Genomic DNA, 11,324 nt, shown 5'->3' with positions numbered 1-11,324 from the left:
CATCAGGATATCAAGCCAAACTGTAAGAATATATACACTTATTGAGAGACATTCATCTCACCTGCAGCTGCGTTGGTGGATGTAACTGATGCAGAGGGTAAAGCAGAGTTTTGGATAGGTCTACCTGCATTTTCAGAGGGCAAAGAACTAGTAGTAGAGGGAATACTCAGAGGCTGTGAAAGAGATGGGGTTTTATTCAATATTTGGCTCCCTGCAAGGGCAGCAGAAGGATTCTGAATTTGGACTTGAGACATGTTCACTTCCAGCCAGAGCAAATTACTGTAGGTAAACAGCTTTGAATGCAGGCAAACTCAGTGTGATGAAGCCAAATTGCTGACCTAAAATGTAAAGACGAAAAAAAGTTTATACTAAATATTTAGCATCCTCTAACCAACAATCTATTGAAATTATTTCTCCATCAGCAAAAAGGGAAAAGGGGAAAAAGTGTTCAACTGAGGATCCATTGTTTCCATTAGCAGCATATTTCAATCTATATGCTAGACATTTAAATTTCATATTTCTTTCATTTATAGAGAAGCTTTATTTGTGCTTGTTCATTTAAGATAACTATCCATCTGTTTTCCCCATCACTGAATCCACTTACAAGGCAAACCCAGTTACTTGAACTGATAGCCACTGCTTACACACTAAACAAAGAGCCGCTTTCATGCACAGATTACACTTCATGCATTCTACCATTTGAAGCTAAAGTTTTTAACTCTGAAGGGCAAGCAATAAATGCAGTCTTTACAAAAAACTATTTAAAGCATGCACCCTTTATTATAATCATATACTTTTCCCCCAGGATCATCAAGAAGAATGCCTAGCCATTTCTAAGGGGGACACAACCCATGTCCAGCAGAAAATGCTGAAGTAGCTATGACTGGAAAAAGCGAAGGTGTAGAGTTCATAAACTTTACAAGCTACATGCGTTTTGAAGGTTATTTCTATTTAAGTCAGAACGTGTCTCAGTCGCAGTTCAAGTACCAATTTAGAGTTATTTGGCCTTGGAACACTGCAAACAAGTGTTGAAAATGCTCATAGGCTTCTATGTTCATTTAAGAAAAAGCACTTCCAAGCGATGAAGTCAATGTGAAGTACTGTGATAGGTCGTTCCTCCCCTGACAAATTAGTACTAGATTTCTCTTACACATGGATGCAACATTAGCTTCGTGCTCAGACAGTTAAACCTAAATATACACTAACAGATTGCAGTTTGAAGGCTATCATTTCTGCCAGAGCTCAGCTGCCCATATCTGCTTACGATCCACATATCAATTTATTTATTAAAAATAAATTTTACAGCCAAGTAAATAATTTTCTCACACAAAGGCGCACACACACTGGCCACCTCCAGATTTTATTACAGCAGCAAACAAAGGTTTATTCTTTCATAATTTAGAGAAGGAGAAGAGAAATCACTGCTCCAGATACCACCAGGGAGCTATTTGTAGCAACACAACTCCACTAGTGCTCTGTAAGCTTCAAATTCTGAACCTGTGAATGGACTTCCAAATGTAAGAGGAGCAGCAATGAGTCAGAGTGAAGTTTTTAGTCATTTACTGACAAAACAAACCTAAGAGGAGAACCCAGGTTCATACATACATGGATACAAAGACTGATTTATTTATTAAGTAAGAGGAAAGAAGCTACTGGGAAACAAGAGATACAGCAACACATCTACCATCTGGAATATTTTTACTTTGAAAAAACATCACAAACACGTCAGGCTCACCACAATGCCAGCTGGATAACTTTGTTTTTTATTACAGAGCAAAATGAGTTCAGAAGACCTTTATGCAGATTATACTCAAACCAAAGCTTGTATTTGACTACTAAATTTGCAGGAGTTCCACGCATAGGGTGCACTGTTACTGTGAAAATGGTATTAGAAAGCCTACCTAAAGGAACTCAAAGAAGTTGTAAGACAAAGATGAAAAGTATGTAGAGTAACACTCCAGGGCAATAATTTTATAATCACTAAGTTTCATTCCCAGGAGCATCACTACAAACACTGAAAATTTTCAAACATAATACAACAATAATAATAATTGCCTGGAAAAGACTCACAGTCTTGCAGTACAATAAAAAAAAGCTAATTCTCCTTTCCTGCTGAAGTGCAATGCCCTTCAAAGTAATTGAAGTTAAACAGTTCCTAATCCGCACATTTTGAGAAGATGACACCAAAAGTCTTTAATTTCAAGTCAGGATCTTTCATATCATGCAGGAAAGGAAGTCTGAAATGTTTTCCAGAACGCTCTGCCTACAAGTACTTCTTTTAAAGCAAAGCACTATCCTTCATTTAAATGCCTTCCCCTGGTTTTAGGGAACATGGAATTTCAGCTCCAAAATCCAGAGGTTCAGGTGGTTTTCTAGTCATACAATGCAGAGAAGAACAGTACACCAATCCCTAGTAATTTTTTTTTCCCAAGATGGGAAGTCCCTGACAAGGATATTATTAGTTCACTTTCTATATTTACGGCAGAGTACTAGAGAACCTCACCGCCGTACAGCTCAGGCTGCTCTCTGCCCAGCTCCCGCTCCATTAAGAGTTACAGCCGTCAGTTCTCAGCCTGAAAAAGCTTTTCTTCAAACACCTCTGGTTAGAGTAATACTCAGGACAGACAATTCAGCCGTTATTCACAAGAATCTACGCAGACTTTGAGGTCACATCCTAGTGCTTGAAACAATAAGGTTTTGGAAACTGATCCAACTTTGAATAGGCTTCAGCTGTGCACATTTGATGACCAGACAAAAAAAATTGCTGTAGACACATCTACAGCTCGTAACCTGCTGCTTCTCAGCAGAGACCAACTGCCCAGCTTCTTCAGCAGGCTGGCTGCCCAGTCACATCAAAACGGACTAGTATGGGCCTAGGGAAGTGTCTGATACACGCCTTGCTGGAATATGCTACATTCCCTCCCCCAACCTTTCAACAAACTGGAAGAGTTCAGCCTTTGTGTACCTTCTGGGAATCCAGAAGACTTCCAACCTCGCAAGAAACCAAGTATCGAGAGTTTAAGCACAACTCCCTTCATGTAGGTGTAAGATGGTAACAATCCACCCACCTTTCTTTGCAAAATGCTTTGCAATTACAAATGTAGCCACGATTTGATGACCAAAATCACCATACAAATACACGGCTGCTGGAGCCATTAATTCAGCAAGAGAAAGGATGTACTCAACTGGATCGTGTCAGTGCTCCCTTCCACGAATGTTTCTAAAGATGGTGGAAAGAAAAGCTGCAATACCTAACTGAAAATTCATTGTAAGGAATCCATAAGCTGTATCTTTATTTGAAATAGAAATCCGAAACCTGTAGAACACAATGCTGTTCAAGGTTTATCCCCAAGACATTCAAGTAGCTGACTACTTTGTCACAGCTGAACAGATTTTTTTTTACCAGGAAGAGAACTGAATTGCAATGACAATAAAGCGTTTCCAACAAATGCATCATTTTTAACCAAAGTTAATATAATGTTTGTTTCTACGTAAATTCCTACATAATTTCCACACAAATTGCTACGGCATCATGTTTTTCTCTCCTTCACTAATACATCAATCTCACATTTTTATATTCAGATCAAAAGCTGAATCCGTATCCTGTAAGTTATCACCAATTCAGAACCATTTCAGAGTTCATGAGATTGAATTGAGGCAGAACCAAAGCAATGTAGGCATTAAAAACATCTTGTGAATTGCTGAAATTGCACTTTACAAATTTCTGACAGTTTAAGACACTAGGTAGTAACTTACAAGATTGTACCGTACAAGTTTATATATATAGAATATTTAGTTTGCTTTTTAAAAGCATTCAGCTTACACTATGACAAGCAACTTCAAAGAACAGTCTGACAAAATAAAGTGGAATTTTGTTTGTATTTTTTCAGCCACCTGTGAAGTTTATGATACTGTAGTTCATTTGTGTGATGTATTTCACTAGGGTGTAAGAACCCACTGTCCATCACTGCACATTTAGTTATAGGTTATTTGGGGATTATAAAAGGGTTTACAGTGCTTTTACAAAGTAATATAAACTCTACCCTGTAACAGGCTTACAAAATTCTAACTATCCAAGAAAAAGCACCACAATCTTGAAAGTTGAGGCTAACAGCTTACAAAAGGCTGTTTCAGTGGATAAACAAAGAGATGTCAGAATTTTGGGTGATTTTTCTATGTAATCTGGGTTTCTTTTAAGACAAATACTAGTACAAACAACTGACCCCTGCACAACACTTGAGGCATTGCTAGAACTTAAAACCACTCACAAACATGGAACGGTAAGTGAATGAACAAATGTATTATTCACACCATCTTAGCTAGCAGCTAACCATATAACTTGCTCCTTTCCCACCCTTCCACACTTACTTCTTGCTAACTCAGACATTAGTATTTTAAATTTTACTGAGACAGTGTTGTGCTAGAATATTACCCTTATGATGGTAATGACTGCCATCAAACAATTCAATGACCTATGGACAACAACAAACTTAGAGATGGATTTTCAAATAACAGAGCACTGTTCCCCACTCCAGTTTTTAGACTTGTATTTTCTTTTGGCACATCAATGGCTGGAATTGTCCCAGAAATTTTGAATACATTAAAATGCTAAGTTCAGTAGTCACTAAGGTAACCAAAGGGCAAGCAAAGAAACGCACAAAGACACGAACATAGTCTCAGTACACTCAGCCAAAAATAAATTAAATTCTTCCTATATAAAAGAAAGAATGTAGTATTTTCAGATAAAAGTTCTCTTGGGCCTTTTTTGTGTTATAAATCTCAAAGGTGTTGCAGATAGAAGCCAGAGGATCAAACAAAACCCAGACCCTTCCTGTGGATAATCATGTTCTACCACAGCTCGTGGTTTCTTTAATATGATGCAAATAAAAGGTAAGAAACTTTAATGTTTTAAGTAAGTTTCCTGTACCTTTAGGAGATCCAGAGAGTGAAGATTTGGATTTAGTTCTGAATAGGATATTTATGATGGAGAATGCCTAAAAGGAAAAATAGAGAGTTAGCATTTTGCTTCCTAAAGCTACAAAAAGATCTTCTGTAGTAAATGTCTCACCACTACATTGAGTTGCCTCAGCTGTTTAGATGACAAGAATTTGTATGACCGTTAAATTCCCACTGACAGACTGCTCAACACAGCTATGTTTTTCCAAGCAGAAATTTTAACATGATCTAAGAACCTTCTTCCCTTGCTCCTTCCCCAAATGCAAGTAACTTTTCTTACACAAACTGTGGAATCTCACAATAGTGCTCTTTTCAGGATTCTAAGAGTCATTTGCAAATTTTCTTTCTGTAGTAAGGCTTCTAGTTCTGTAGAAGTTAACCTTCTTCGTAACAGCCCTAGAGATCAGCTACTGAAATTAGAGCCAGACCTTATTTCACAAAGCCAAACCAAAAGCAAGCCACTAACCTGAGAAACTCTGGCAGCTATTAACTGTACATATCTGATATAAATTTTACCTTTTGGCTACATTTCCACTCTAACAATTGCACTTATAAATAGGGATATAAAAAATAAACCTAATTAAAACCATTTTAAAATAAAATTGTTTCAGTACTGCATATGAAACCTGTCACTGCATGGACTGCTTTAAATGGAAATCAAAACGTATTTTATTCTGCTTACAAATATAGCACAAAGTGTTTAATCCTTCTTTTCCATGACTAAAGCCAACTGCACGCAGATGCAAGCAACATTACTACCAGCAACAAAATGGGTAAGAACTCAAGCTTGATTAGGGTTAGAAGAGGACGTAGATAAGCTCTTGAATTTACTTCAGCCAGCCATTTCAAAATCCTATAACAAATCTTGGAGAAGTCCTACAGAACAGATGAGGATACTGAGCCTGAAAAAGGTAGGCACTGCACCTGCTTTTTTAACTGGAGACTGAAGAAGGAAGACAAGAGGATTACACTACTATCAGTTCAGCTTTTCTTCTAGAAGTTTTTCTGGAGGCTTAATTAAGCACCTGGAAAACAAGGAAATGGATAATACTTCCAGGTGGGATCAAAACCAAGTTGTACAAAGATGACTAAATTTTCTCCAGCCATCTCTGGTGGTCTAACCAGGCTCAAAAATGAATCACTTGATCCCAGCAGGAACAAATGCAAGGTTCTGACCAGGCACTGTCTGCCGATCAAATGCAGGACAGAAAACCCATCAACTGACACCAGCAGTGTGGAAGAAGTTACAACCAACATAACATCATTACCTAACACAAGGCAATGCTGACATGGTCTTTTAGAAAAAATAACCATCGCACTGAGATACAGAAATGGAAAAATAGCCTGAGAGATATCTGCAGTAGTCATTCTGCTCTGTACTCAGTGTAACTGAACCCTCGGCCGGAGCACTGCCTCCTCACATGGGTACCATGCTTCAAGACAGACGTGCACCCAGTTAGCAAAAAAAAGCAGGAAAAACAGAAAACACTCAACTTTAGAAAAATATAACCTGTAAGAAAACCACTAAAGGAGCTGGGCTTGTATATGCTGAAGAGGAGAGGGCTGGCTGGGGCCTGACAACCAGCAGTCTTCAAGCACATATAAGGTTTTTTGAGTGGAAAAGAATAATCTGTTCCTCACGCTTAAAGTGACAGAACTAGAAGCAAGAGGCTTAAAAGTGCATCAAAAAAATGCTTTCCGATAGCAATAGTTGCAATGAACTATACTGCCTTGGGCGAGAGAGGTGACTTCACTGTTAGTAAACTTCATGGAATTGATAAACATCCATTTAGAACGAAGCTGGCACACCTGACACCTCAGAGGGATGGACCACTTCATTCCCTGGAGTCCCTCCCAGCCCAGATTCCCATGACTGTGAACGCGCTTTCGTGTACCCGACTGTAACAGCACATTTCCACCCCCCACCCAGGGAAGACAACTGCCTTGTTAAACAACAGGTTTGGCAAAAAGGGGGATCTCACATGGGTCCCACCAGACTTGCTCTGAACAATGATAAACTACTTGAAAATACAAGAGAGACTAATTCCTCAAAGAAACAGGTTTTATTCATTGTCAGGACCAGAATATGGAAAGATATCCTATTCCTTAGGATGCACACCTTTGGAAGGCTGGAAGTTAGGACTTTCTCATTATGCTACTTGTTACATTCATATGCTACTTTGCATTCATTCAGAATGTACCAGCTCCGGGCAGGGAGGGCTTTTTATGGAATGGGAACAGAATAGAATGAGGAACAGGATAGATGCCAGATAAAACCATCAAGACTCAAATTACAAGGAATTTTTGACATCACCAAACTAAAAAACATTTCATAAAAAATATCCAAGAAAAAGTTTTAGCTATAGGAAATGAGGTTTTAAATTAAGCATTAATTTCTTCCCGAAAAGCGGATGCTACACAACATGGTGCATCTGAACAGTTACTGACCCTTCAGTCAGACAGCATGGAAGATTAATTGTTCCTTATCAAGAACAAACGCTCTTCTCTAAGCAGGAAAGTTCGTTTATCCCTATTTCACAGACAGGCAACTAGAACACAAACCTCAAGTCCCATCCCTGCAAAAGGATGTAGGTATCCGAGGCGGGGGCTAGGCAGAACTGAAACTACTAAACCAACCCTGGAACACACAACATTTACTCACTAAGCCTTGTGTCACCTGGATTTTTACATGCATGTACTCTATTGCCACTCAATGTCAACCATTCCCTCTCTCCTCCCTTTTAAAAAATGGGGTTTAAGTAACTCAAATGTGGTGGCTGAGGCTCTTTTGTCCCAGACCCAACCATTTCAGAGCATGAAGAATAAATTTCCACAAATTCTAGGAGTTTTGTTCAGATGGTTCATTTCCTAATATACATTTGAAAAACCTACATCAGTGGTAACTTTGCAATATACAGCATAAAATTTTAAAGCATCTGACTGCTGCAACAGTGTTTAAGAACATCTAGCTATTTACAACTGGAAACTCTAAATAAATATACTTGTTACCAATCAAGATTAAAAAAAAGACCACAAATTTTACAGACTTCAGGCTGTTTACATGAAACGTAAACCACTAGCTAAACAATGTTTTTTTCTTAGATAAATCTTCTTCTACAATATTTGGGCAAGGCAAAGTGCATCTCAAAGGCAATGTTCACTGTAGAAAAAGATGATGCTCTTTTTGAGTACTGGTAAGATGAATTTTCAAGGGTAGAAATGGTAAATATTAAGCAAATCTGTTTGGGAGCCAAACCATGGATTATTAATAAGAGAACAGGTGATGAAAAGCTAAAATTTGAAAGTAAAATCTGAAGGAAAAGAGGGAACTAGCAGATGTACACATAAACAAGACAGTTCGAAACATAATGCAAAATAATAAACCAGAAAGTGGTAAGTCAATCATGAATAAAGATAAATGCTTAAAGGCTTACTTATAGCTGAATCAGTTAGTACTGTGACAAAATATTTAATGATTCTTTTTCCTGCAGTAGGACAGGTCAAAAAAAGCCCACTGATACTGATTACAGTTGACATGGCAATCAGTGCACAGATCTCTATTGTTCCAGCTGCAGCTTCAAGAACTTGTAACAAAATAATCAACTCCTCAGCAAGGATCCCAGCAAAGCAATTAAAAAAAATTTTTTTGAAAGTTCCTATGTCTTCAGAATAACGTTGCTGTTCTTCAGTAAGACCTGAAAGGCACAGAGCAGTTTTCAGTTTTGCTCTGACTTTGTATGGCTACATCACCTCAAATTTATTTCAATCTATGAGTACTTTAATTTTGCCACAAAATAAGCAATACTTTGACTGACTGGTACTGACAGCGGAAAAATTATCTATAAGCGTTATGAAAAATTTCAAAGAAAGAAAGAGTGGCTGTTTAAAATAATAATAGTAATTGTATCTTGCATGCATCCTTTAAGAAGAGTTTTGAAACAAGATTTGGATCCAACATCAGAATACAGAAAATATAGTAAATAAATCAATCTATTGGCTCTTTAAATTTTCAACAAGATGTGGCAGACAACCAGGGAAGATCTCTGTAAAAGTCTGAGCATACAAATTTGTTGCCTATATAAGATGATCAACAGACAAATCAGAGATCACTGTATTACATCATAGCTATAGCTGCATCATTAAAACTCAAGTTTTGATGTTCACCGGTATTTGAAAAAAATACATTTTTGCCAGTTTGAGCAAGGGAACTCTGTTGTACGCTTGCATGTCCCAATTGGAAGAAAGAAGATTTTATAAATATACTATTCCAAAAGCAGACAAAGGACTTCATTCAGATATTTTATTTCACTGCTATATATACACCTAGCCTCCATTTACATTCCAAATTATGTTCCGCCAAGGTCTGCCTTAAACCTGCCAGAAAAGCAATGACAAATACACCCCAACAGATGAATTAAATCAGAAAAATGGCTGTCAACACTACTAGCTACAGTATCACCTAGACAGACAACCAAAAGGAATCAAAACCAGTATAACCTCTAGGACAGATAAAGGCAGCGTAAAGATTTAAAAGGAACTTGTTGCTGTTACCATCTCCTGAAAACCCGGCATTGTGATCAAAAAACAGTGAAAAGAAAAGTGAGACTGGTGCAGTGATGGCTGCCAAACCCAGTGGGCAAGGAGAAGAAAGTGTGATGATGCCAGTGTTCAGAAAGCAAGCTAATGCTGCTAATACCAGCTGTCTCCGTGTTTACACTGTCATCTGTACCGGGAGAAGGCTGGGGGTGTCTCCTGCTGCTGTCACCGTATCGATGCCTTTTATCAGAACAATCAGACAAGTCTAGTTCAGTCTCAGGAGTTTTGCCACCGAGATCGTGTGCCCCTGGGACCTCGCAGCCCGCCCGCTGTCACCTGCCCGGGCCACCTGCAGCAGGATGGCTGCGGCCACCTTCTCCGAGGGGCTCAGAGCCGGCCGCGCTGCGACCCCCCGCCCTGTTCCTGGGGGGGCCCGAGGCACCACTGTCACCCTCCAAGGCGATACGGGGATCCTGGCCACAGAAGGACCGCCAGCCCCGTCGCCAGCCTGGTCCGGCAGCCCTCCGGGAGCGCAGCCCCGCCGCCCTCACCCCCCCGACCACCGGCCGCCCCCCGCTCTCGCCCCTGGGGCCCGGGGCGCTGCGGCCCTCGGGCGGGCAGGGGCCCGCGCTGCCCCCGCCACGGCCCCATCGAGGCTCGGGGGGGGCGGCCCCGCGGCTCACCCGCCGCGTCCTGCCCCGCTCCCCCGCGGCGGGCCCCGCCAGGCGGTGGGGAAGGGGCTGGGGGCTGCCCGCCCGGCCCGCCGCCGCCCCCGGGAGCCGGGCAAAGCCCCGGACGGGGGGGGGGGGGGGGAGCGGGGGGGGGGAGGAGGGAGCAGCGGCGGGGCGGGCCCGCCCGCCGCGGGGGCTGTCCCCTCCCCCACAGCTCCGCCGGCACGGCTCGGCGCGGCCCCCGCTAGGCCCCGCCGCCGCCGCCGTCGCCACCCCCCGCCCCGCCGCCTCGGCGCCGGGGGGAGCCCGGGCCGCCTCCCCCCTCACCTGGCTGCCTGGGCTGCGGCTCCCGGGCCGGCTGGTGGTGCGGGCCAGCGGGCGGCTCAGTCCATGGGCCGGGTCCCGGGGGGGGGGCCGGGGGGCGACCGCGGCAGCGGAGGGAGGCGGCGGGCACAGGGCAAACACTAAAGAGAATGAGCGGGGCCAGCTCCGGCCGGGAGGAAGTGACGGCACCGCGCCCGTAGCCAATCGAAGGCGGCCGAGCCCCCGCGGGCGCCGCCCCCCTCCGCGCTCTCAGCCAATGGGCGCGGGCACCGGCTGGGAGCACCGCCCCCTTCCCGGCGACTACAAGTCCCGGCGTGCCCTGCGGAGGAGCCGCAGCCCTCCTCGGGGCGGGGGGACTACAGCTCCCGGCGTGCCCCGCGCGGCAGCAGCGTCGTACCCAGCCAAGATGGAGGTGCCGGAGGGCGACAGCGGGCCGGGCCGCTTCGCCGCCGCGCTCCTGCGGGGCCGCTCCCGCCACCGTCCCCGGGGGCTGGCCCCGTCCCCGCCCGTCTCCACTCGCTCCGGGCCCCGGCAGCCCCTCTCTCCCGCAGCGGGCGAGGGCTCTGGTGCGGCGGGGCGTCGTGAGGGGCCGCGGCCTGCGAGGCCCTGCGGGAGCGGCCCTGGGGCGGGCTGTGCCGCCGTCCGCCGCTGCGGAACCGGCCACGTACGAGGCTCCTGCGGCGGGCGGCTCAGTGCGCTCCGGCCGCTCGCCTTGTGCCCGGCCCTCGCCTCCCCTCAGGGCGCAAGGGCACACGGAGCAGAGCCCCTTCTTCACTTACATCGCTGGGTTCTGGGAAAAGAGGAATCTGAACCGAGAGAAATGCAGAACTTGGCAGC

General features: G+C 43.7%; 1 protein-coding gene across 7 annotated transcripts in view; it reads right to left on the bottom strand.

Moving 5' to 3' along the window:
* The window catches only part of STAU1 (staufen double-stranded RNA binding protein 1), a gene marked incomplete at its 3' end in the record, with an annotated part of 48,378 nt that extends 37,721 nt beyond the window's left edge, over nt 1–10,657 (bottom strand). For 4 of the 7 annotated variants that reach the window (XM_080404593.1, XM_080404595.1, XM_080404597.1 and 1 more), the window contains exons 1-3: nt 10,491–10,656; nt 4,928–4,994; nt 62–338 (exon numbers count right to left, since the gene is read on the bottom strand). In XM_080404593.1, the coding sequence (XP_080260719.1) occupies nt 62–254 (193 nt within the window). In that variant the 5' untranslated portion in view covers nt 255–338; nt 4,928–4,994; nt 10,491–10,656. Of the gene's footprint in view, nt 1–61; nt 339–4,927; nt 4,995–10,490 lie in introns of all 7 variants that reach the window. The other 3 variants (XM_080404596.1, XM_080404598.1, XM_080404594.1) reach the window with 3 other exon arrangements.
* Between the last annotated feature and the right edge of the window lie 667 nt (nt 10,658–11,324).

Source organism: Falco punctatus (assembly GCF_963210335.1).
Source record: "Falco punctatus genome assembly, chromosome: 10".
NCBI classification, from domain to species: Eukaryota; Metazoa; Chordata; class Aves; order Falconiformes; family Falconidae; genus Falco; species Falco punctatus.
Note: the sequence above shows the minus strand (reverse complement) of the source record. Positions and strands in the feature narration are given on the sequence as shown.